Below are 27,820 nucleotides of genomic sequence, written 5' to 3' on the forward strand. Positions count from 1 at the left end.
ACTGGAGCTTGCCCAGAGCATTGGATACCGTTCCAGTAGGATACTCCGGAGGGCCCACCCGCCTGCCCGAGCTCCTTACCAGTCTTTTAAGTCTTTGGTGCTTTTGCGCACAGCGCATACAGCTCCTGCGCGACACTCCACTGAGCAGCTGGAGCATTATGGAGGCGCTAAGATGCATGAGTACTGCGTGCGTCCATGTGGACACCACCAGGCCTGTTCCAACTGTATCGGTTGGAACGGGATCCGGAACCCACCACTGGTACAATGTATGAATTAGTGGTTATGCTAACAGTCAATTTCTAGTTTTTCCAGGTACTTACTTGACAAAAGTCCAGCCCACCATAGCCACTCTTTAAGGTATGCATGGCCACCTTGTCCTATTTTTTTAAAAAAAGAAAAGGATGTTATGATCCATTACAGATTACTATACTTTAAAAGTATATGTTAAAATTCTTGTAAAAATGCCAAGCTACTTGTTAAAAATTCCTGGCCAGTCAGTATTATTGTTGGTTATTAAAGATGTTTCAAAGAAGCAGCTGTGTCTATCAAATCCAATTGGTAAGGCATGATTGAAAGTCCATTGACCTGTGTGTATATTAGAAAAAGCAGGTGTCTATGCATTTTAGATTGAAAATAACCACCATGTCAGCAAGGTTGTAGTGAGTCCTTTCATTCACAACTTATGATCAAAGCTGGCTAGCTAAGGTCTCAGGCCCTTGTGCATCCCCAGAAGCCAGCTGTAATCATATTTACCCAACATCTATTGCGTAGCTTCCTGCAATTTTAATGTAGAAAACACAGTAAAGATATACATATTATGAAACAGATAACATAATTTATGAGGGGGGGGGATCCTAAATTTCCCTCAAAAACTTTTTAAAAAGCAGAAAAATGTGGCCTCAACTCTGTATTATTGTCCTACTGACTTTAGCATTCAATCATTTACACAATATTAAAAATGATGCTCACATTAATAATTAAAGCATCTATGAAGAAACAGGAACTTTTCTTGCATCATGAAAACCAAAATCGCATTTCGAGAATTTAGAAGAAGCTGAAAATACAACTGAAAGCTAGCTTTAAAGTATTGAAATAAATACTTGTAATTTTGTCCTATACACCAGATTCTCCATGAAATCAAAGAATACTTACTTAAAAACTGATGCTATGTAATACTGGAAAAAAACTTACATAGCTTATAAGGATGCAAATTGAATTTAAAAAATTAAAATTAAAAAAGCCTCAAAACGTTACCTGCTCTCATGGACCCTTTTCTTGCCAATCGAAGGAGACCCTTTTTCTTTAGGATGAAACTCCCTCCAATGAAAAGACTGGAACTCATTGCCAACACAAGCCCAATATAGAAATCATATTTTCCTCGACTCTCAATCATTTCGTCAGCTGCTAAAGTTTTCCAAACTGTCACATTGATCAAGGTACAAAGCTGCTGCTGATATTGGAAGCAAGACGATGCCAAACTGGAATCTAAAAGAAATATATGGTGTTATAACCCAGCACATCATAGAGATCAATTATGTAGTAGTAAATAAGCCCTTTTTAAGAAAGATTTTGCCATTAATTTCAGCAGAAAGCATAGTTCCAAATAAAGGTAGGCCCACTGGCAATCCATTTCAATTAAGAATTAATTTTCCTGTAAAAGCATTCATTTGCTTCATATGACCCCGATAATCCTGTTCTCAAACTGCTGCACAATGTACATTTATTTCGTAAGGAAATTAATTTTCCCAACCAATAGTACAGTTAGTCCCATTTGTTCAAAACTGCAAACAGAGGTAAAGGTAAAGGTTCCCCTCGCACACATATGCTAGCTGTTCCCAACTCTAGAGGGCAATGCTCATCTCCATTTCAAAGCTGAAGAGCCAGCGCTGTCGGAAGATGTTTCTGTGGTCATGTGGCCGGCATGGCTAAACGCCGAAGGTGCACGGAACGCTGTTACCTTCCCACCAAAGGTGGTTCCTATTTTTCTACTTGCATTTTTACATGCTTTCGAACTGCTAGATAGGCAGAAACTGGGACAAGTAACAGGAGCTCACTCAAACACAGAAAGAACACATCAAATCTCTCAACACAAAATATCTGAATTTTATAGTTCAAAATTTTCAGGTCTCTTTTAAAATTTTGTTCAGAAACATTGGACACTTTTGTTATTCACATGACATTCTCACCCATAGGATCATGTCCACATCCTAATTGTGTGAGAATTACCTTAAGAAGTTAATCAATTTCAAACTGATTGATATGACACAATACAATGAAAACTGAAAGAAAAATAATGGAATTTTATACAATGAAATGATATACCAAAATAAAAATATAACAAATGAAATGAACATTGTAATAAATATGATAATATTCAATTAATCAAATTTTGATAGGAAATAGATAGAATATGAGAAAAAGATTAAATCTTAATGTTATGTACATTCCACTGGAAAGTCCAAAATTCTTATATAACTTCTGATCAAAAGTTCTGAAAAGGTTTTGCGATTCTCAAAACACTTGATCAAAAGTACTCAGACAGTAATAATGGTCTAAAAAAGAAAAGATTATAAAAATCCAAACTTTCAATGACTTTGAAAGACAATATAATAATAATAATACATCCTTAAAGGGAATATCAACCTCTGTAACCCCAAGTGCGACCACAGTAATTCTTCAAGAGAAACAGGTGTGATTATAAAGATCCTCTAAAAGGAAGTGAAAGCTGAAGTTCCTGATCATTTTGGCTTCATGTTAACTGATCAATCATAAAATTCAACAAGAACATTCTTGCAAATTGCTACATCATCACATTTAAATATTTAAAAATACCCAGCCCAACCCAATCAGGAAAGTGCTATGGTTATCCTCAAAAAAAAAAAAAAAAAAAAAAAGATGAATAGATTGCATGCATTTATCTGATGTTTCATAATAGTATTATATGATATTGCTTTGGAAATAAGTAATATCCTAACTCATCTCATTGCAATGCCTTTCAAAATGGAAAATTGACATATTACTTAATTTTTCAGTTCAGTATAATGTTTGATGGGCTACATTCAGTACTGAACTACTGCTTTAACAGTAGTTACTAATGACATTATTGATTAAGAGAAAGTAAAACAATTTCTTAAAACTTATTATTTTACAAGCAGCTACTTTTTTCTTAGTTTCCCAACTTTTAGTTTTTTATCAGACACAATGGCACACAATTCTCTTCAGAACAAAGGCAGATTTCCACATCACCTGAATATTTTTTTTAATTAAACCAATATTCTTATAAAGAGCCTTACCTTGATGACATTTTTCAACCCATTTGTCTTTCGTATTATTAATCAGAGAGGTGATGCTAAAAAAGAAAAATGCCAAACTGAACTCTGGCACAAGTTATGTTGTATATAAGTCTCCCTATTTTTAGTAATATCTTCTGCAAACTATTTACACTGATAAGAACAAATAATTCTTCTCGTCCCTCTCCCCTCCAAATAATAAAGCTCCTGAACTGCATATATTGCTACTTCTGTCATGACATTCAGTCATAACATTGTACAGGTCATCCTCAACTTATGATCAATTTGTTCAGTGACCATTCAAATTTATGGTGTTGAAAACATGGACTTACAGTATGACGTGTGCCCAAAGTTATTGCTGTTGCTGTATCCCTGTGGCCACGTGATCAAAATTCAGGCACTTGACAGCCCACCCACACTTAGGACCTCAGGAGCCCTTCAACTCCCTCCACTCATCTATGATCCATCTTCTCTGATCCAGTTATTTTAAAATATACATTTAGAATTTGAACCAACTAAAGTGTTAAATTAATCTGTAAGAGAGAATTTTGGTAACTTTCATGCTGAAAACGTATGTTTTTCTTACTTACATATTCAATATTCCCACTAAAAACAATTCTTAGCAATCCAGGCTCATTTCACAAACTGCATTAGGTCATAATGGGTGGAGTATTTCATTTAGCAAGTTAAATACATTTCATTACTGAAGACTTTAAATCAGGGAACCTGGCTTATCAATTTAACAAATGAGTTAGCACAATGCATAAACCAAGTCACTATGGATTATATTAGCTTTATATACATCTTGGAGGTTATAATTTGAAATGTGCACAATTCAGTTTGATTAATCATACTCTTTATAGAGACAGTGTTTGGGCAGTAAAGTCCCTGTGGCAATCAAGTTTCAAGTTTTCTACTCAGTAAAAAATACATTTTCTATGGGATAAATTATATTCTGATTAAATTTATTCTGTTTCCTTTGTTGTGCTTAGAAATTAATGTACCCTAATTCCATGCAAGGCTGATATCTATCAGTTTAAATTTGAATAAATTTGTATAAGCTTTTGTTCCTATTAACATAAAGACACATTATAGCATTTGCTCATTCTTAAGTATGATTCTATCAAGTAAAAGGCAGAAGGTAATTTAACTGTCTTTGTTAATTAATATAATTTGCAAAGTTAATGATGCACATTCATGCTGCACCCATGGTGAATATTCCAGCTTAATACCTAAAAGGTATTCAGGTATGATAAAATAAACATTCCTTAGACTTGAGATCAATTAAACCTCAAAGATAAACTTCAGATCTATTTTTGTTTAAAAGCTTTAGGAATTTGTTATAAATTATTCTAAGAAAACTAATTAGTGATATTGTACTGGTTAATTGATTAGGTGCCATTAAGTCAGTGCTAACTCTTAGCAATCACATATATAAAAGGATGATTGACAGTCCCAATTATTCCATTTTTATTTACCCCATTGCAAATCACCCTATCTTTTAAAAAAAATGATCAACTGGATCAAGACCAGAGAAGGGCTACCAAGAAAGTGAAAGGACTGGAAACAAGTCTTATGAGAAACAGTTGAAAGACTTAGATTTGTTTAGCTTGCAGAAGACTAGTTTGAGACAGCAGTCTTCAAATACTCAAGGGCTGTCAAATTATAAAGGATTTGGATACTCAGGGGCTGTCAAATTATAAAGAATTTGGATATATTTTCACCTGCTTCTGAGGTTAAGACTAAAACTAGAAGGACAAAATTTCAAAGATATGTCTGTCTGTCTGTCTGTCTGTCTGTCTGTCTGTCTGTCTGTCTATCTGTCTATCTATCTATCTATCTATCTATCTATCTATCTATCTATCTATCTATCTATCATCTATCTATCTTCTACATCTGTGTGAAAAAGTCCTGCACGCTTTACAGTTTACGACATTTTTTGGATAGGCCATTGATTTTATGATATTTTATTCTAACTGCTATGCAAATATTATTATATTTAAATAAATACTGGTGGTTTTTAAGTGAAAAGCATAAGCTTTTTGCAATTTGGTGCCGTTTGGATGGGGATTGTGAATTTTCTTGCATGCTTACAATGCAGGCTTACAATGACTATAAAAACAGATTAACTGATGCATACCCAGTGGCATACGTGCTGCAATTACTAAGGCCGATGCTAGTGTTTTGTTAACATTTTTATTGTTTGTGGTCCTGAAAAGGGCATTGGTACTTACCTGATACGCCTCTTCTCATAGTGGGGGGGGGGGAGTATCCAGAATGGGTTGACTTTATCCTCTTGTTGATTGGACTGAGTCAGCAGAGCTCTTGGTATAAGCCCCTGGTCCACCAGGATCCACCCAGTTTATTGATGAAGAACTCTATCTGATTCGTTGAACCATCCACTCCAGACCTTGTTAAGGTTTCTACTTTTTACTGAATCCTACTTTGATCATGTTATTACCACCTACAACATAGTAAACGTTACCTTATCATGACGGTGGGAGGGTCTGGATATTCCCCCCCCCCACTATGAGAAGAGGCATATCAGGTAAGTACCAACACCCTTTCTCCATAGTGAGGGGGAGGAGTATCCAGGATGGGACATACCAAAGCCAAACGTCCCTAGGGTGGGTAATAAGTTGAAGACCACTGGCCAAACTAAGCCTGGTGAGATGTATCCCCTGCCCTGTGGGCAGCCTGTAGTACCCTGCGCTCAAACGAAGCCTCCACCGAGGCAAAGGTGTCCAGCTTGTAGTTCCTCACGAAGGGTGAGGAAGAAGACCCTGCGGATGCCCTACATGTCTCCGTCAATGAGGCCTGTGTAGCCCAGGACACCAAGGTGACTGCACTTCGTGTGGAATGTGCTGTGATGGGGCTTGGTGCCTGCATGGCCTGGGACTGGTAGGCAGTAGCGATGCAAGTCCTCACCATCTGCCTATTGTGGTGGAGGTCACCTTTTACCCAGAGACCCCGGTTGGTAGGAGACCAACCGGGCCTCGGACTTTTTATGTCATCATACCTGTACATGTATATAATATTTCACTTCTATATTTACACACCTTTATACACAGTTCTATATATATTTATATATATCGTTTTTTGGCTTAATTAATTTTATTCTTGTTTTGCAGCCATTTGTACTAATTGTTCCAAATTTCATAATATTCCGACTCTTCTTTATCTTTTAATTTCAGTGTTAATTTGTCCATCTCTGCACAATCCAATAATACCATGCTTCTTCATCCACTTCTGGACGGACTTGGCTGGATGACAAGGAGCGTTGTCATCCTGGAAGTAAAAGTCCTTCCCTACAAGTTGCTGAGCTGAAGGAAGCATGGTCTTTTCCAGGACTTCAGCATACTGCTTGGAATTCATGATTCCCTGCACGATTTGTATCCGACCAATACCAGAAGCAGCGATACAGCCCCAGATCATCACGTGCAATGGATGCTGCACAGATAGATTCAGGCAGTACGGCCTAAATTCTTCAGCTGGAAATCTTCTGACATACTTATTGCACTGATTCCCAGTCAAGTAGAAATTGCTCTCGTCACTGAAATGACCTTGGCCCACTGTTCACTGGTCCACTTGGCATACTTCTTGGCCCATGTATGTTGACGAGAGCGGTGAGCGTCTGTGAGCAAAGAATCCTGCTGCCTTTGAGCCCTCTGGCAAGCAGTCTGCAACACACTGTGCTTGTGCACACTTTTACATCATGTTTCATCCCAAATTCTTGTAATCTGAGGTGAGGTGAGCTTCCTGTCAGCCATCGAAATGCGTTGCAGAGCCCGATCTTGCCGTTTTGTCGACTTTCTTGTCTTCCAGAGCGGAGCCTGTCATCAACTGAATCAGTTATTTGGTATTTTTCAAACACACTACTCACTGTGATGCGATGGCATTTCACTCTCTTGGCTATTTCTGTACAGGAGTAGCCCTCTTCATGAAGCACAATGATGAGATGCTACTGTTCAGTACTGGTGAAAGCAAAGTAACTTTTAATTGCAAATTTAATAAGATTTGTATGCCGCCCACTCCCTAGGGACTCTGGGAGGCTAAGGCAAGGCCTTCATCCTTGCCCGCAGCCAGAGCTAAATTAAATTTCTCGATGCTTTTCATACCTATTTATAGTCAGAGAGTATGACAACATTGATTGGCTCATAGATTTAGCCTCTGTGCATTTTGATTGGTTAGACAAAGCTCGCTGCTGATTGGCTACTTTTGATCCTAACATTCTCAAAAATTCAAGTTGTGTTTGTTTTAGCACATAAACTCACTCAAAACCTTCAAAAGACTTTGGCTATATTAATAAAAATTATGCATCTCAATCCAACTATATAAATTTTCATCAAAGTACTAATTTTGGGTGGTTTCTATGAGTGAAAAGTTGATTAAACGTGTAAATACAGCTTAAAACTGAAGTGCAGGACTTTTTCACACATCTGTATCTATCTATCTATCTATCTATCTATCTATCTATCTATCTATCTATCTATCTATCAATCATCTATCTATCTCAAGAATGGTGTAGTACAGAGGATTAGACTTCAGTAGTTTTGGAGTCCCTTCCAAATTTATGATTCCGTGATCAAACAAATCATTATTTTGTGGATCAGATGAAAGGGGCTTCCTTTCTTCTCTTATTAACAGAAGAGTTCTATTCTCACTCTAATCTCTTGTAAATGAGATTTCCCATGAGAAAACATAAGGCCAACCTTAATACATTGGATTTAAAACACAGCTTAAGTTTGGATTATGTGACACTACTTGTTTCTTAATTGGTAATAGTATATACAGTAATGAGGCAATTGCTGTAAAACTTTGACCCATTCAAAGCAGAATGACCGTTGGCTTACCTGAATGGTTGTTCTCTAGGTGCTGTGGGAGAGTCCAAGCATGGGTTAACTTCAGCTTGCTGCCCAAGGACTGAGTTCAAAGTTTGTGTAGCCACACCTCCTGATCCTTAAAAAATGAAGGGATGACACCAGAAGGATGCGGTAAATAGATGTGATATGTCCTTAGAAGTGGTAACTTGTGCACCAGCAGATGACCCCAGGGTGGGGTTGAACTCTCTCGCAACGCCTAGAGAACAACCATTCAGGTAAGCCAACGGTCATTCTCCTAGGCGCTGCTTAGAGTCCTAGCATGGGACAAAGCCAAGCTATGTAGTCCCAGGGAGGGAAAAAGGATTGTCTTGGTTAGCAGGAGCCGCGAGGACCCATTGCAAGACTCTCCTTCAAAGGTTCAGCAGAAGTTTCAGCAGCCACAAAGGATTCCAATTTGTAATTTCGGATTAATGGGGATGGTGAGGACCAGGTAGCTGTCTGCAAATCTCCTCAATGGGCACTTGCATGGCCCAAGCAGCCGTAGTCACGGCACTCCTTGTAGAGTGAGCCATTAAGCGAGGAGGGACCGACCTAGCCTGATGTTCGTAAGCTAGCTAAATGTAAGTCGCAGCCAATGTCCTATGGTGGAAGATACCTTTCTGCCCATGGAAGCAGGTTGAAAGGATACGAATAATAATTCCGACTTGTGGAAGAAGGCTGTTCTTTTCCTATATACGCTCACCGCGCGGCGTACATCCAGTTTATGCCAAATGCGCTCTCTGGGATGTCTGGGGCACGGGCAAAAATTTGGAAGGACCACTTCTTGCATCCTATGAAATAAGGTGTTAATTTTCAGAAGGAAAGACAGATCCAACCAAAGAATGACCCTGTCAGGATGTACATTATAAGGATCCTCCCTGACTGAGAATGCTGCCAGCTCTGAAATTCTGTGAGCCAAAGTGATGGCTATAAGAAAGGCAGTCTTACAAGGTAAATGTCATAGACTAATGGAACGAATTGGTTCGAATGGAGCCGAGGTTAAGGTCTGCAGGACAATTGATAGATTCCAAGTTGGATATCAGTGTATCAGCGGAGTTGGTAGCTCCTTTCAGGAAGCTGGGATGCCTGCTGAGAGAGAAGTGTCTCTGGAAAAGTTGGTGGCTAAGGCAACCGTCTGTTGCTGAAGCGTGTTGGGGGCAAGACCTTTGTCCAACCCCTCCTGGATAAATTCCAGGATTTGTGGAATTGTCGCTGCAGTGGCGTTGATATGATGAGACTGAAACCAAGATATAAAGACAGTCCATGTTGCGTCATAGATTTGCACCGTGGAAGGTCACCTGGATGCCTGGATGGTGTGGATGATCTTGTCAGAAAATTTGTCCTGCCACAGGAGGTCCCCCTCAAGTGCCAAACGGCAACTGGAGCCACTGAGGATCCGGATGTGGGATGGCCCCTTGGCAGAGGGAGATCTGCTCCTGAGGTATGCACCAATGTTTGGTCACCGAAAAACCGACAAGGTCAGTGTACCAGGACCTTCTCAGCCAGTGAGGTGTGACCAGTAGGACCTCTGCTCCCTCTGTCAGGATCTTTCTGCTCATCTGCGGGATCGGGGGGGGGGGGGGGGCGGAAAAGCGTAAAGGATGCCAGCAGCAGTGGAGAGTGTCCATCCCTTCTGTCCCGGAACAGTGGAACCAAGAAAAGAACCGGGGGAGGTGTGTGTTGTCCAGACTGGCGAAGAGATCGATCGTCGGAAAGCCAAATCTCTGAGACAGCTGGCGAGTTTAGAGATTTAGAGATTTTTTTTTAGAGATTTTATTAACATTTGTAGGCCGCCCTTTTCCCTGAGGGGACTCAGGGCGGCTCACATAAAATCAGGGAGGGGAAGTACAAACAGTGACATAGACACATATAATAAAAGTAATAAGCAACATACATTCATCATTCGGGAGGGGCAACTATCCATGTCCCCAGGCCTGACGGGCTAGCCAGTTCTTGAGGGCTGTGCGGAAGGCCTGGACGGTGGTGAGGGTACGAATCTCCATGGGGAGTTCGTTCCAAAGGGTCGGGGCTACTACTGAGAAGGCCCTCCTCCTTGTGGTTGCCAGCCGGCACTGGCTGGCCGATGGAATACGGAGGAGGCCCAATCTGTGAGATCTAATTGGTCGCAGGGAGGTGATTGGCAGGAGGCGGTCTCTCAAGTATCCAGATCCACTACCATGCAGGGCTTTATGAGTGACTAATAGCACCTTGAAGCGCATCCGGAGATCGACAGGTAGCCAGCGCAGCTCGCGGAGGATAGGTGTTATGTGGGTGAACCGCGGTGCACCCACAATCACTCGCGCGGCTGCGTTCTGTACCAGCTGAAGTCGCCGGATGCTCTTCAAGGGCAGCCCCATGTAGAGCACATTGCAGTATTCCAGCCTAGAGGTCACAAGGGCCCGAGTGACTGTTGTGAGTGCCTCCCGATTCAGGTAGGGTCGCAACTGGCGCACCAGGCGAACCTGGGCGAATGCCCCCCTGGTCACAGCCGTCAGGTGGTGGTCAAACGATAGCTGTGGATCCAGGAGGACTCCCAAGTTGCGAACCCTCTCTGAGGGGTATAAAATTTGACCCCCCAGCCTGAGTGATGGAATATTGGTCGAATCTTTGGGAGGGAAACACAACAGCCACTCGGTCTTTTCTGGGTTGAGCACAAGCTTGTTAACCCTCATCCAGTCCATAACGGCCTCAAGGCCTCGGTTCATCACGTCTGCCGCTTCATTGAGTTGGCACGGGGCGGACAGATACAACTGGGTATCGTCCGCATATTGATGGTATCTGATCCCGTGCCTACGGATGATCTCTCCCAGCGGTTTCATGTAGATGTTGAATAGTAGGGGGGATAAGACCGAGCCCTGAGGCACCCCATATGTTAGGGGCCTAGGGGACGATCTCTGCCCCCCCACTAACACCGACTGCAACCTGTCCGAGAGGTAGGAAGAGAACCACCGCAACACGGTGCCTCCCACTCCCACCTCCCGCAGTCGTCGCAGAAGGATACCATGGTCGATGGTATCGAAAGCCGCTGAGAGGTCAAGGAGGACCAGGATGGAGGAATGTCCTCCATCTCTGGCTCTCCAGAGATCATCGGTCAATGCGACCAAAGCGGTTTCTGTGCTGTAACCGGGTCTGAAGCCTGACTGGAAGGGGTCGAGATAGTTTGCTTCCTCCAAGGACCGTTGGAGCTGAAAGGCCACCACCTTCTCAACAACCTTCCCAAGGAAGGGAAGGTTGGAGACTGGGCGATAGTTATTAAGAACAGCTGGATCCAAAGATGGCTTCTTTAGGAGAGGTCTCACCACCGCCGCTTTCAGTGCGGCGGGGAAGTTCCCCTCCCGAAGAGAGGCGGTCACAACCGCCTGGATCCAGCCTCGTGTCACCTCACTGCTGTTAGTAACCAGCCATGAGGGACACGGGTCCAGTACGCAGGTGGAGGCACTTACAGCCCTCATGGCCTTGTCCACATCCCCGGGGGTAACATCCTGAAACTCAACCCAGAGATGTTCCACCTGATCCTCTTGTGCCTCGGCTGGAACTGCGGGGATGGAGTCCAAGTCCGACCGAAACCGAGCAATTTTGTCCGCTAAGAATTGGGCATAATCCTCAGCTCTGCCCTGCAAGGGTTCCCCCGCTTTCCTTTTATTTAATAGGGAGCGGGTTATCCTAAACAGGGCGGCTGGGCGGGACTCAGCGGACGCAACCAAGGTGGCTATATGAGATCTTTTCGCTGCCCTAAGTGCCCTGGTGTATTCCTTGGTGCAGGTGGTTACCATTGCTCGGTTCGATTCGGACTTATCGGACCTCCATCGGTGCTCTAGGCATCTCCTCCGGCGCTTCATCTCCCAGAGTTCCTCGGTGAACCAAGGGGGTCTCCGGGATCCGCCGCCTCGGAGGGGCCGTAGTGGCGCAATCCGGTCGAGGGCCTCTGATGCTGCCGAATGCCAAGCAGCAACCAGAGTCCCTACCAGACTGTGGGCGAAAGTATCAGGAATGACCCCAAGCTCCGTCTGGAACCTTAGCGGTTCCATAAGTCGCCTGGGGCGGAACCACCTGGTCGGTTCCTCCTCCCTACAGTGGGGGTTTGGTCTCCGGAAGTCGAGCCTCAGTAGGCAGTGGTCTGACCACAACAGGGGTATGATGTCGTTACCCCTCAGACCAAGGTCACAAATCCACTGCTCCGAGAGGAATACGAGGTCGAGCATGTGACCCGCCGAATGGGTTGGGCCCCGAATTACTTGGGTCAAGCCCATGGCTGTCATGGAAGCCATGAACTCCTGCGCCCCATCAGAGTTTTCACCGAGCGAAGGCAAATTAAAGTCCCCCAGGACCATCAACCTAGGGAACTCAATTGCCAGCTCGGCTACCGACTCGAGGAGCGAGGGGAGGGCTGCTGCAACGCTGTTGGGAGGCAGGTACGTTAACAGCAGACCCACTTGACCCTTGAGGTCCAACTTTATCAGCAGAGACTCACACCCGACAAGCTCCGGAGCAAGGACCCTACGAGGAACTAACGACTCCCGGATAACAACGGCCACACCCCCACCCCTTCCCTGGGCTCTCGGCTGGTGCAGCACCTGAAATCCTTCTGGGCACAGTTCTACAAGGGGGACTCCTCCCTCTGGGCCCAGCCAGGTTTCAGTAATACATGCCAGGTCTGCCCTCTCGTCTAAAATTAAGTCCCGGACGAGAGGAGCTTTATGTACCACAGACCTGGCATTTAGCGACAGCAGCCTGAGTCCAGGGTCCTGATTACTTGCGCCATCTGGTCTCGGAGTGGGACTCATAGGGCCGGAAGGAGGGATCTCTGTGATGTAGCGAACCCTCCTTCCCCGGTAATGGCCTGCTCTAAAGTCCCCGCCGTATCTGCCCCTCCCTGTTACGACCGTAATACCCCGACCCTCTCCCGTGTATCTAGTCCCCTCAGCCACCCCCATGGCCCCCGCTTCTCCCGGCAGGTCCTCCGAATCAGACATACTCATTCACTCACCCAAGCAGTCCCCACAGAAAAGTTAAAACACATAAAATACAATGATAATAAATGGTAAAAGTGGGATCATTCACTCAACCACATACAATCCCATGCACTCATCATACCAGATAAAAAAATTGCACGGTTGAACGGTTGTGCGAATTGGTGAAGGCAGGATCTTAGAAATTTGGCCTTCTCGTTAACAAAGTCTAGTGGGAGTCCAATAGAGAACTGTATATGGTCCAGAAAAGTATATGGCCAGAAAGAAGTACCAATAGTGGCCACTGGAGGGAGTCCAAGTTCTTGGCACACTGCCTCTCTGGTGTAATAGTGCTTGATGATAATAAAGGTATTTGATGGTCCAGAAAAATACCAGTAATGGCCACTAGAGGGAATCCAATTTCCCAGCCAACACAGCACTCCTGAGGCAGTGATGATTGCAATGGTAGCAGCTGATGGTAATGGCTGCCGCAGGGAGCCCGTAATTGAGTTCTTACAGCTTTACTTCTAAGCCAAGCAGGCAGATGGTCAAGCCGTTTAAAGTCCTGCAGAACCAGCGGCGAGATCGTAGTAAAACGCCGCTTCAAAATACAGGGGGGGATATCAGCGAAGCTATAGCGGAGACAGGAAACCAGTTCCTCTGCCTCCCGGTCCCAGTCCCAGTCCAGTCCAGACATCTCTCCTGGACCTCCCACCCCCTCTTCGGGGCATAAACCAGCCCCACGATGTTGTTCAGTCAGTGAGGGGGTTCGGCACCCTTCCAAACAGCGGGGCCAAAGCCTCCGCCTCTCGCACAAAGCCGTCGCCGCCACTTCCCAGCTGTTTAAAAAGGCCGATGCAGAAAGCCACGCCAGGGGGGATATCATCGTTCCGGAGCTGTTCCTGGAGCCGCTCAGAGGCGGCCCCCTCCCCAAACAACCACCTCCCTGGGAGGGCTGAAGGCTGGCGCCCAAAAGGAACCCCTCCGTTACCATGTTAGGGGTCCTGGGCGCCGCGGTTAGTGTCTTCTTATTCTCAGGCATTCGGAGCGGCGGAATTCGGCAGCCATTCTATTCTCACGCATGCGAGTTGCTGAAGGTGGTTTTGCTTAACCAGTCCGCGGTCACGTTATCCTCCCCTGAGATGTGGTCTGCTTTTAACGATTCGGGGTGACACTCTGCCCATCGCCCTAGGGCCTCTGCCTCTGACATGAGGGCCCTCAATCGAGTCCCACCCTGGTGGCCCTCAATTGAATCCCACCCTGATGGTTTATGTGTGCTTTTGTGGTGATATTGTCTGTTAGTATTAAGATGTGGAGTCCCTCGATGTGTTTGCAGAAATGATGCAGGGCGAGTCTGGTGGCTCCGAGTTCCTGCCAGTTTATGTTGTGGGAGAGCTCCACTCACGACCACCTGCCCTGTGTCATGTGCGTTTATAGGAGGGCGCCCCAGCCATACAGACTGGTGCCTGTTGTTATGATGAGGCGCTCCGGATCTTTGAAGAAGGACCCTTTCATCAACGCTACTGACTGCCACCATTTCAGCGACTGAAGTACCCTCGGAGGCACTCGTACCACTCTCTGGGAATTGCTGGCTTTGCGTCTTTGAATTGCAAGGAGGAACCACTGAAGGTCCCATGCATGAAATTGTGCCCAGGGAACTACTGCAATGCACAAGATCAGTTTCCCCAACAATTGGGATAGGGTGACGATGGATGCTGACCTGAATGCACGGACCCGTCGCACAAGGGACGTGATGCTGGTCACCCGCTCCTGTGTGAGGAAGACCCTGCAGGTTTTGGAGTCGATCATTGTGCCCAGGTCGTCGATTCTGGAGGTTGGTGACAAGTGGTTTTTTTCCAGGTTGACGGAGAATATGTGCCATTGGAGCATGCGAATGGTGGTGTTGAGGTCTTGATATGCTTGCGCCACGTATGACACCTGTATCAGGATGTCATCTAGGTAGCACTGGAGCCTCAATGGACGAGATCGGAGATGTGCTGCGACCGTGGCGAGGAGCTTGGTAAAAGTCCTGGTGGCCGATGACAGACCAAACGGTAGAGCTTTGCACTGATGTTTGTCTGCAAACTGGAATCTCAAGAATTTGCAATGCGCTGGATGAATGGGGACGTGCAGGTACACCTCCTTCAGGTTGATTGACGTCAAGAAGTCACCCTGCCTGATGCAGCCCAATATGGTTTGAAGTGATTGCATTTTGAAGCGCTTGTACGCTACAAAGGACTTTGGAACCAGGAAGAGGATAGAGTAGAATCCCCTTCGCTCCTGGCCCACCGGAACCTGCTCAATGGCTGCTATGTTCAGTAAATGCCGGATTTCCACCTGCATCAGCTGACGCTTGTGGTTGGATTTCAAAATTGAGCAGTAGACAAGTGTCCATGAAGGAAGAGAAAGGAAGTCCAGGGTGAGGCTGTGACGGATGGTGTTTAGGACCCACATGTCCATCACCATTGTCTCCCACTGGGCGGCGTAGAGTTGGAGACATCTGACTATGGGAGGGGACTGATGATCATCACTTATGTCTACGAAAGGGGCAGTTGGAAACCCCCCCTTGAAAAGACTGTGGTTAGTCTGCTGTTGTCTGCCCTTGTCCCTAAATGAAGACTTATCGTGGGTGCGATCCTGTGTCTGGGGATAAGATTAGTTAAATCCCGCAGAGGTGGCTGCAGGATCCGCATTCCGAAAGGGCTGCCTATGAAAATAAGAGTAGCCCTTGCGATCAGACTTCCTGGTAACGGATGGTAAGATCTTGCGTTTATCCTTGGATTCTATTAAGACTGAATCCAAGTCCTCCCCAAAGACTTTTCCCCCTTTGAAGGGAGCAGAAGCAAGCTTCCATTTGGACTTCATGTCTGCCTGCCAGTGGTGGAGCCAAAGCAGGCGGCGTGAGGTCACATTGGAAGCTAGGGCTCTTGATGAGAATTTGGTGGCATTGAGAGAGGCATCTGCTGAATATTCGACTGCTGCAATAATTTTGTTGACATCCTGGCACAACCTAGTGTCGCCAGCTGGCAGTTTGGATTGCAATTTATGCAGCCAGAAGAGGGATGCCCTATTGAAAAAGGAAGAGGAGGAAGGAGCCCTCATGGCCCACGCAGTAGCCTGGTGGGTCTTGTGGCAGGCATTCTCTGCCTTCTTATCCTCTACTTTAAGACCCTCCAGCAGGTCAGAAGGAAGCACAGAATCGGAGGTTAGGGCTACAATGGGATCATCTACGAGAGGAAGCTTTAAGAGATCCTCTATATTGCTCTAGAGTAGAGCTTCTTGTCCACCCCACTATGATTGGCCATTGATCCAGGCTGCGCCCCCTGATGCTGGATGACATCCAGAAAAAACTGAGGGGCTGGAACCAATTCCTGGGGTGGGGTGGTTTCCTTGAAGAAGCCTGCACTTGCATCTTGAGATCCAATGACCTCCTTATTTCCTGGCTCTGGAGTACCAATTTGGGTGGATGCTCTGGCTTTGGTGAGGATAGCCTTGAACATAGAGGGTTTGAATAAACCCAAGAAGGTGGGTGTGTCAGGAGCTGAATTTTTTATCTTCCAACAAATCTGGAGCCTCCTGTCCACCCTCCTCCACCTCCGATTTTTCGCTGACAGCAGAAGAGAGAGGAGATGAAGATCCCTGTGGCTGGTCTTTGAACTGGAGGGTGAGCCCTAGTTCTAGATCGACCCTAGTGAGGCAGACTGTGATCCAGCTGTTGGATGCCTTAATAAATCCCTTGAAATATCGCACATGCAATGACCTCCTTCATCTCATGGGAAAGGTTAGGGCCTTGGTCCTCAGATAGGCAATGGCCCTTGGTTTTACAGTTAGGAGACGGAAGGTCCTCCTCCTCAATGAAGGAACAGGCCTCACACACTGAATCCTCAACCAGGGATGGACTGAGGGATCTAGGAGATGCCCTGGATGGATCGGGTGATAAGTCAAGCTTCCCTTCCTCCACCAGAGATGGAGAAATATCCCAATGGAAAGTAGGCTGGGAAGGGCCTACAGAGGCCTCCACAGATGAAGAAGGAGCCCTGGCAAGCCTTTAGGCTTTTTGAAATAGTTTTTCCAGGGCTCTTTGGCATCTCTCAGCAATATTTTCAACAGCTTTGGACGCCTTCTTAGGCTTGGGTTGTTTCCTCTTAGATGTACACCCAGTACCCTCACCCTTGCCAGCAGGACCGGGCCTGTTGTGCTTACTGGTGGATGGACCTGCTTGCTCAATATCTTCGGCTGCGCTGTTGCTTGCCATTGCCAAGGGATCAGGGCACAAGAAATTGTCATTCACTGCAGGTCTACTGCCCTGGAGGTCAAAGTGAAGTAATTAAAGTCCAAAATAGAACAGTCACTGTCCTGAGGCAATGAATGAGTTGGCCCCAATTGGAAAAGATCCAGAGCGCCCACAGATCCGCGCTAAATGCAAAGGGTATGGCCAAATCACACAGCCAAACACCCTGCAGCCACTCAGAACATTCTTCCTGGGGAGGGGGAGACCTGTCCGGAGCAAAGTTGGTAAATTAATACCCCTCGCAGCAGTGATCTGCTTTGGAGACAGGTAGTGGCAAGGCAAACAGCTCAGAAGAAAAGCGCGCCAATTTTAAACTGTCTAAAATGGCCACTGCACGGCTTGGAGCGACACTGGGACTGTCGGCAATCTGGACCGCTCAGGAGAGCCTCTGGAGCAAGAAGGAAAGTCCTCCAACAGTTTTAGGGCACCCCTAGGTTCATCAGCAGCCATTGAACGAACCTCCCACGGTGGTGCCTCAACCACGATGATCACGGAAGGCAGCTTCGCACCGAGCAGCCTGCTCCACGTGTCGAGAAGAGATGATGCGGAAAAAAATCTAAACTGCAAAAAAAACTAAACTCTGAACTAAATACAAAAATAACAAAGGCTACACTATACTGTTTGGAGAGTCCAACTTTGCTGCTCAAGTACTGGAGCTCCCCAAACTGCGTCCTTTTAGGGCGACTGAGTTTTTAAAACTGGCCTCTATAAGGAACAGGAGGCGTGGCTACACAAACTTTGAACTCAGTCCTTGGGCAGCAAGCTGACGTTAACTCATGCTTAGACTCTCCAAGCAACGCCTAGGATAATGTATATCTATGATTCACTATGATTGGCTCAACAAACATATTTTCTTTTACAGAAAACAATTAATTCTTTTACTTTCTTTTTGTACACTGTATCAAACAATTAGCTCAACTATATTCAGGAAGAGGCATCCTCGTTTCTTGCTGCCATTTCTTCTCTTCGAATAAAACTATGCATTATTTCCTACAATACTTCTCATTAATAATTCATATTTGCTTCCAATTTTAATATATTGTCCCCGAACAAAAACATAAGCATTAAAACAAAAAAGGTACTAAAGCTTTGTGACTTACAAGCCTGGGCATGGATTTCTATTAAAAATTGGCATGGGTCCTTATAATATTTTAAAATTTGCACACAATTCTTTCTGTTTAGAAACTTTTCCCCATGCTGGATGAAAGTATGTAAAAACTCTAGCTTTCCCAAGTAATATTTAGCAAATTGGGCCACACTATACCAAACTGGAATCTATTATTTTCTAAGACTAGTTTTGAACAGAGTAGATGCAAATCATTAACAGAATTTTAATACAGAACATGGGAAAATACAGTAAAAACTATTATAGTTTTTTATGGCTGAACTTTGACTATAGACCGTGTGAACTGTGTTTCATGTTGCAAATATTGACATGTAAGCAATGCAGAGCAAAGCACACTTCCTGATTCAATGTAAATTTTAAATTAATTATAACATTATAAAACATGAGTTTTTCTTCAAGCTGTGTAAATGGGACTATACAGACTTCATCTATACACATATAGATCCATAAAAAACATGGATGCTTAGTTATGTGCCAGCATTGTCCTTGATTATGGCAATAAAAAAATCTACATGAAGGACCATGTGGGATTACCATTTACTTTTATTATTCATATTGAATTCAGGTGTGTATTATCTGAATATGACAATGTTTCAAGATAAAACTATTATTGTAATTCAATATTCTACATCCAAGTATATAAATATAGACAGACAGACAGATATAAGTAAATACTAAGTCAGGCCCCGTAGGCCAAACAGAATATACTTTACTTGATGGCACTTCATCAATATGCAATACAATAAATATAACACATATTCACCCTTATTTGTTTAAAAAACAAATATTAAACATGACTTCATATATAACAATTTCCAAATAAGGAAGGTTTTTCAAACCAGGCTTCTAAAATTGTCTTGGTCTTTGAATTTGAATGGGCCATGATATTAATTGCAATCTACTGCATCATTCATGATGAGCTGTATTGAAGTACTCCCAATACACAAACTAGTAATCAGCATTACTGTTTAAAAGCCCTATGAGGAATATTATCCTCCTAAACATTCTTATTCAGCCTACATCATAAAGGTAGAATATTAACATTCTACAATTATGATGTCTAAGAGTACTTTTCCTTTGGACTTCAACTATATATGACTAAAGTTCAACAGCCACCAATGATAGTTACAAAAAGTATTTTGTCTAAGGTTAGAGTCCAACCATTCAACTTCATAAGTTTTTGGTTTGTCAATATTGCCTTTTCCCAACCCTTTTTTATTTCCTTTCTTCTGAGTAATGTTTGCTTAGCCTGAAGTAAATTCAGAGTTACTGCAGAGTTCTCCTCTGAGAGAACAGGGCTGCTTCATGGGTTAAGATCTGCCCTCAGATAACATAAAGTATCTTTCGCTACATGGCTTCTTCTTGATGTGAGGTCTGCAAAATTTTGTCCACAGGTTTTATTTGGTGCTGGCCAAGTCCAGATGATTTTCATTCATGCCAGTCTCAAATAGCATTTTATTTTAGAGCTTCATTCTAGGCCCCATATCGTATTATTAAAAAAAGCAGAACAATAAACAAAGTAGAATTTTTATGGTTGCAAATGTCCTGGAGATCTGGAGCATGTGTGATAGTATTTTTGCCTTGATGTATGGGGGCAGGAAATAATTGTCTGGGGTTATTTTAGTGTTCATGCATGCTTTTCTCAGTGTGCCATTTTTAAATTGTATGTACTTGTATCGGGACAAGTTTATCATTTGTGAAATCAAGCTCATCTCATGGCCCATTTCTGTATTGACTGCTTTTCTTGATCCTATTTAGTAATATAGAAACCTGAGCTCAAGAACAATGGTTTTGCGTTTTGGAAATCAGATTCATTTCTGCATTTTAAATTGTTTTGAGCATAATACTTTTTATTCAATCTCACCTATATGCTTCACCAAAATGAGATTTTTAATGTCCATAACAGATAATCTTGTAATGGAGCTTGCCCATCATTTTTTATTTATTTATTTATTTTTCACATTTCTACTGCCCATCTCAAAGAGGGACTCAAGGAGATACAATAAAATGTCATACACACACACACACACAGATCTGGATTGTAAGTACTCTAGCTGGAACTTTGGTCACTAAGCAGCCAATTTTAAGTCAAGGACTATCTATATTCAGCCATTTTATGTCAGGATTTCAAATATGCTTAGAAGCTCGTAAAATCCCTGCTCCAAATATTAATTTAACTATTGCAAAATTCACGTACCATTAACTGCTATTATGCTGGATAGATTGATAGGAGTAAATCCAAAATCTAGGATACTTTTCCCTCTGCTTACATAACCTATTGTGAATCTAAAATGATAAATTGTTCTGACTCGGGTCCTGTTGGCAAGTGCAGTTACCAATAAAGTCTGTTTTATTGTACAGCTATATCATGACAGATGGTCCTCCAATGGTGCCAGTAAAGCTCCACCACAATTTTGCCTGAAGGAGCTACCCACTGTCACTGCCACCTGGTCCCACAAACTCAGTCAATAGTTACCAGAGCCGATCCACAAGGCAAGAAGGAAATCCACAAACAAGGTTCTGAGTCCACACAGCAAGCTCCAAAATCCACAAGGCTGAATCACAACCCAAAATCCACAAAGTAGTGTTTTTGAGGGCCAGGGGAGTGTTCACCAAAGCAAACGGTTGTTCCTGATAAATGCACCTTTCCCCTGTGTCTGGCCAAAACATCCCAAGTCAGGTGTTTCTTGTGAGGCGGAACAGGGCTGCTTCCTTGTGGGCAACCTCGCAGACCTCCTCTATGCTTCCCTTCACTCCACTCTCTGTACCTACAGGTTGGGTGGGGAGGCAGCTGTTCCTTGTCAGAGTGGATGTTGCCTTTCATCGGCACCATTGGCAGCTGATCCTTCCCTGCTTTCAGGTGCAGATGGAGATGGAGATGGCTCCTCATCTGGTCGACCACTTCCCCAATGCCGGATGGCCTGGGAATGCATTGTCCTCAGCCCCTGGCCTCCCTGGATGTTCCTGGGGAGATGGTGAGACTATGTTCCTGAGACTATGTTCCTCATCGGATGGTCTCAATTTTAGCATCTCCTGCTTCACTGAACCAACTTCTGATAGAGGCATCACATGAATAACATTCATCCCAATTCAAATTTTTCATGAGTAACAACTCATTTAAAGCCTTTATATCATTTGTAATTCCACTTCTTTACACTCTTGATCCCACATGATTGTCTGAAATGTCCTCACCGTTTTCTTGTCAAGATTTCAGAAGTGGGTTGTCATTGCCTTATTCTTAGGGCTGAGAGAGCAGGACTGGCCCAAGGTCACCGAGCTGTCTTTTTTCCTAAGGTAGGATTAGCACTCATAGTCTTCTGGGTTCTAATCGGCACCTTTAATCACTGCATTAAACTGACTCCCATAAACCTTCTATAGGTAGTCTTAGTTTAAAGACCCTTTGTTCAATGACTGTTCAAAATTGTGATGGCACTGAACCAATCTTTGAAGTTCTGGCTATTGCAATGCCCACATGATCACCTGTTCATGACTTAGGCATACAACAACTGGCCTGGGTTTTTGACACTCACACCGTCCCATGGTTGTGATTATGATATGAGATCTTCCTTATAAATTTATCACATGCAAAGTCATCAGAAAAGCCAGTGGAAATCATAAGTCACGGTCATGCTTGACAAACTGCTTTGTCCTCACTGCCAGAACTGCTATTACTAAGTGGTGTGGTCATGTGATATTGCACTTTACAAACACATTGCTTAGAAACAGAAATTCAGTCCCAATTATCAATATTAAGTGAGGAATATACTTTACTTGAAACAGATTATAGAAAGAACTATTTAAAAAAAACATGCTATCTAGCAGTTTTAAAAGCAAACACTGTATTTATATCATTGTGTTCTATTAAGAGAATTTTTATCCAAATACAAAATTTAAGCCATTGGCAAAATGAAAGTATATAGAAATGTTTCCCTATTATCTCTATGAAGAATGCTAAAATAACTTAGCATTTTGTGCTTACAACTTTCAACTTTATCTTAACAAAGCAACTTTTGTCTGGGTATGCTGGAAAGTTACAGAAAGCAATTCATGAGTGGCACGTGATATTATTTATAAGCTCTATTATCACTAAAGAACTGTGGGACTATTACAGATGTAACAGGCTCTAATGAATTACTCTTCCTAGTGATATCTCATTTTATAATTACAGAATTTTACACTATAACAGGATTATTGTTCATATGAAATATTTGAAATGTCACACGTATGCAGTTGATTTTATAGTTGATTTTATGTCATATATAAAATCTACCTATAGAATTAATAATATAGTATCAATAAGGTAATATATGAAAAATATTTGTGCAGATTTACAAGGAAAGCTTGAAGTAGAAAGTCTGAGTTTATCAAATATCTTTGAGAAATACATTTGTTAGGTAATTGAACTGATTGTTTGAGAACTGGCAAAAGTATCTATGCTTTTCATGCTTGCGTATCTAATAGTAATCAAGGTGGTATGCCTAGTGATTCACCCAGATTCCCAAACTCAGCATCCAAAATAGAGTTTGTTTTTCCATCATTCCTTCTACAGTGGCCATCCCACAATATTGAGTTCTAAATACTGCACTACGATATGGGGAAAAGCAATATTTAACTGTTATTTTGAGGCAATTTTATTTTAGAAACTTCTCAATGTTCTGCAGATACAATAATTTATCAATCCATACCAATCTATTTTCTGACCCAGTCTGGTATTATTTTATTCAGCCTCCTCAGCTCTCACCAAACGTTCGGGGGTGGGGGGGAGACCTATTTATGCATTTTAGAGCTTGAGGATTGCAAATCAGCAATTTCTAAAACTAATCTGGATTTAAATACAAGTTGGGTAACCTCAGATGCTCAAAGCTTCCATATACCACCCATTCAAGTCCAGGACAAATGATCCCAAATGGTTAACAGAATATTAAGTATGCTCAGTATATGAACAACATCCAATTTACCCTGTTTGTTTGGGTAAAAAATCAAGTAAGCAAATACATTTTAAAGTTGTAGATAAATTTATTCCAATGGTTTCATACATTAGATTTAAAAGTACAGGGAAATCAACAGGTAAAATGAGCCTGCTAATGACCATTTAACCATCAATCAAATCAAAATTAACACTAGAAGTCTGTCATGTCGAGAGAACCAATTTGATCAAGTGGTTTGCTCAGTTGATTAATTCCTATCAACCAATGGATTAGATGTCCATATCCTCTTCTAGAAGCTCGCTAGGCCTGTATAGCCTGATCTTGGCTTCCTATCTTGGTGTGGCTGTGTGGTATTTCCAATTATCTTCTAAGGCAAGCCTTTACCTGGTATCTTCCCTCCTAGCTCTGCTATATGAATTAAGATAGGAATCTCACACAATCTCTGCATTTTTGCCAGCAGAAAAATAAGAGGAAACTGATTAAAAACTGATAATGAAATCATGCCCTATCTTGGAACATATACTACAACCAACCCATATTATTTCAAGAATTCTGATGAAAAAAATCAGCTAGAAGAAAAAACAAATCTAACAAAAATTCAAACCTTGCATATGAACTTTTCTGCTCTCTTGTCCTTCTCTGATCTTTACAATTTTATACAGTTTAAATGACTAAATTCCAAAAGAATTATCAAGGCACTGCACAATCTCATGCATGGTCCTTGAAAAATAAACCAAACTCAACACCCAATCTGGGTCAGTCACCCGGACCAGAGGTTTTGTCATGAGCCGAGGTTGCGCAGTGGTTAGGGTGCAGTACTGCAGGCCACTTCAGCTGACTGTTATCTGCAGTTCAGCGGTTCTAATCTCACCGGCTCAAGGTTGACTCAGCCTTCCATCCTTCCGAGGTGGGTGAAATGAGGACCCAGACTGTGGGGGCGATATGCTGACTCTGTAAACCGCTTAGAGAGGGCTGAAAGCCCTATGAAGCGGTATATAAGTCTAACTGCTATTGCTATCCAAGCTTTCGGATTTGGTGCTGGAGCTCATCTTCAGGAAACTTCTCTCTAGCAGTGTGTGTGTTTTGGGCTATTCTGTGTGTGTGGCATTTATATGGTGTCGGTTGTAGGTTGTAAACCAAATTCCGTTCAAGGGCCTTTAGTTCCTGATTTTACAACCAAGGTACGTTTACAAAACAGTAAAAAGAACCTTGTAGAGGAAGCAAAAAAAAAAAGGGGGGGGGAGGGCGGCAACCTGCAATTCAATTCCAGCCGACCTAGAAAATTAAAGCCCAGGTAGTTGAGTTAGCTTCAATACGCCAAAGGACTAAAACCAGCTCCCCAAAACTATTAGCCCTCCTAATATTCCAGAGGTGGAGGGCTTCACGTATAAACACCGCACTTGGAAGCCCAGATCGAATAAAGCTACTAGCCTCCCTTAAAAAAGAAAGAAAAAGCCGCCAGCCATCGTCTAAGTCACACCCAGTCCTCTCCGAGCACCTCTTCTAACTTATGCCCCGAGTCTCCTACGAGCGCATTTTTCAAGGCGCAGCAATTAGCAGGGGATCCAGGACCGAGGGAGGCAGGCCGGCCGACTGGCCGGCCACCCGCAGCACCCTCTTCCCGAGATGCGACTTCTCTTTTCCCGCAAAAAAGTGAGGAAGAAGGAATCACCTGCTCGGGCGAAGTTCCTTTCCGCGGCAGCGCCTCGCCCTCACATCCCGCGAGCTCCGAGAGGGGCTGCGGCCGCTGCAGCCGCAGGAGGACGGCGACCGCTTCCGCCACGACCACCACCGCCACCGGGGGACGGGAAAGCCGAGGGACCTTCCCAAAGCCGCGCCGTCGCCATGGAGATTCGCCCCCACCTCAGGTAGCACCGGGGCTGCGCATCGCCCTTCGTTGGGCGCTGCCACTAAACCCGCGCGCCTCTTGCCGGTCTTCCTCCTGCTCGCACCGACCGCGGCCGGAAAAGGCGGGGCGACAAAACAAACGGTTTTGCGGAAGCTGCCCGCTCGCGGCCAGAGTCACGGTGCCGTTTGCTCCGCCCTCTTGCCTCTCCCCCCCACCCGAAAGGAGGGCTGCGTGGGAGTAAGCGGCGTGGGTCTCCTTCGCCTCGCCTGCAGCGCCCACTTCCCGCAATCTGCTCTACCTCAAAGCGGTGAAATTGACAGTGCGAGGCATCATCTGGCTCTGCTCTTTGTACGATAGACTGACCTGTCTGTAAAAATGTGCTTTGTAAGTCTGGAGTTAGTGCTCGAAAACAGATTTACAGAGTTAGAAGGGACCTTATAGGTCATCTAGTCCAACCTCCCTACCCCCCTGCTCGATCCTACACCATTTCTGTCAAATGGCAGTCCAATCTCTTCTTGAAAGTCTCAAGTGATGAAGCCCCCACAACTTCCGAAGGCAACTTCTGTTCCATTGGTTGATTGTTCTCACTGTCAGAAAGTTGCTCCTTGTTTCTAGGTTGAATCGCTCCTTGTTCATTTTCCATCCAATTTTCCTTGTCTGGTCTTAAGGTGCATTGGAAAATAGCTTGGCCCCCTCCTCTCTGTGACAGCCCCTCAAATATTGGAAGACTGCTAGTATGTCTCCCCTGGTCCTTCTCTAGACTAGCCATGCCCAGTTCCTGTAACTGTTCTTCATATGTTTTAGTCTCCAGTCCCCTAATTATCTTGGTAGCTCTTCTCTGCACTTTTTCTAGAGTCTCAACATCTTTTTATAGTGTGGTGACCAAAACTAGGTGCAGTACTCTAGGTGTGGTCTTACTAGGGCTTTATAGAGTAGTATTAGTACTTGATCTTGATTCTATCCCTCTGTTATTGCAATTTAGGATTGCATTGGCTTTTTTGGCTGCTGCTGCAGCTGGTTATCTACTAAGACTCCCCAAGACCCCTCTCACAGTCACTGCTATTAAGCCTGGTTTCACCCAGCTTATTTGTATACTTTTGTTTTTTTCTTACCTAAGTGTAAGACTTTACTTTTATCTACATTTAATTTCATTTTGTTAGATGGGGCCCAGTGTTCAAGTCTGTCAAGATCCATCTGGATCTTGAGCCTATCTTCTAGGGCCGTGATGGCGAACCTATGGCACGCTTGCCACAGGTGGCACATGGAGCCATATTTACCAGCATGGCAGCCCTCAACTCCAGCCAGCTGATTTTTGACATTCTGGAGGACCGAGGGATCCCATTTTTGCCCTCCCCTGGCTTCAGGAAAGCCTGCAGAGGGTGAAAAACGGGCCCAACGGGCCAACCAGAAGTTCCAAAATGATCTGTTTCTGCCTTCCAGAGGGCCTTCAGGGGGAGGTAGTTTTTGCCCTCCCCAGGCTTCAGGAAAACCTCTGGAGCCTGGGGAGGGTGAAAACTCCCCATGCATGGTGTGTGTGTGTTTACACGTGCATGTGTGTGGGGTTTGTTGTGCATGCATGCGCAGGTGGGTGGTGCATGCACACACAATTTTGGCACGCCAAAAGGTTAGCCATCACTGTTCTAGGGTGTTAGCTATTTCTGCCAGCTTAGTATCATCTGCAAATTTGGTAAGTTCCCCTTCTATTCCCTCATCTAAATCATTTATGAAGATATTGAAGAGTACTGGGCCTAAGAAGGAACCTCATGGTACCCAACTGCTTACTTCTCTCCATGTAGACTTAGACCCAAAACTAACCTTGCCATAATCAAAAAGCATTGGAAAAAGCAGTCGGGATTAGAGCCTTTCCTGCTGGAGGTCCAAAGCATTAACTCAGAATTGCAACTTTGTTTTTCTTCTTCTAATAATGCCTGTAATCTCCATCACAAGGGCATAGTACAAGTAATCCTCAGTTTATGACCACAATTGAGCCCAAAATATCTGTGGCAAAGCAAGATATTTTTAAGTGAATTTTGCCCCATTTTATGACCGTTCCTTCCACAGTGCTTAAGTGAATCACAGCAGTGGTTAAGTTAGTAACATGATTGTTAAGTGAATCTAGCTTCCCCATTGACTTTGCTTATCAGAAGATCACAAAAGTTGCTCACCTGACCCTGGGACACTACAACTGTCATAAATATGAACTAGTTACCAAGTGTCCAAATTTTGACCACATAATCATGGGATGCTGCAATGTGAAAAATGGTCATAAGTCACTTTTTTCAGGGCCGTTGTAACTTTGAACGGTCACTAAATGATCTGTTGCAAGTCGAAGACTTACCTGTATCATACCTGTATTAAGCATGGAACGTTTGAGCTCTAAATTCAGCTGGTACTTTCTTGCTTTAAATGGCTTTTCTATTATTTTAAGTATGATTCTAATCCTTGACTATTGAGTATCCGCTGTTGACAGATAATATCTGTTTATTTTCAGTGGAATTTCGTTTTAGAACTGCTTAGCGTATTTG

General features: G+C 43.8%; 1 protein-coding gene across 2 annotated transcripts in view; it reads right to left on the bottom strand.

The window, feature by feature from the left end:
* Window positions 1-25,414, bottom strand: part of NIPA2 (NIPA magnesium transporter 2) — a 35,174-nt gene extending 9,760 nt beyond the window's left edge. Inside the window, exons 1-4 of one of the 2 annotated variants that reach the window (XM_032226647.1) lie at window positions 25,119-25,414; window positions 3,294-3,349; window positions 1,255-1,485; window positions 321-377 (exon numbers count right to left, since the gene is read on the bottom strand). In XM_032226647.1, the coding sequence (XP_032082538.1) occupies window positions 321-377; window positions 1,255-1,393 (196 nt within the window). In that variant the 5' untranslated portion in view covers window positions 1,394-1,485; window positions 3,294-3,349; window positions 25,119-25,414. The remainder of the gene's footprint in view (window positions 1-320; window positions 378-1,254; window positions 1,486-3,293; window positions 3,350-25,118) is intronic. The other variant, XM_032226646.1, reaches the window with a different exon arrangement.
* Between the last annotated feature and the right edge of the window lie 2,406 nt (window positions 25,415-27,820).

This window comes from Thamnophis elegans, chromosome 11 (assembly GCF_009769535.1).
Source record: "Thamnophis elegans isolate rThaEle1 chromosome 11, rThaEle1.pri, whole genome shotgun sequence".
Taxonomy (NCBI): domain Eukaryota; kingdom Metazoa; phylum Chordata; class Lepidosauria; order Squamata; family Colubridae; genus Thamnophis; species Thamnophis elegans.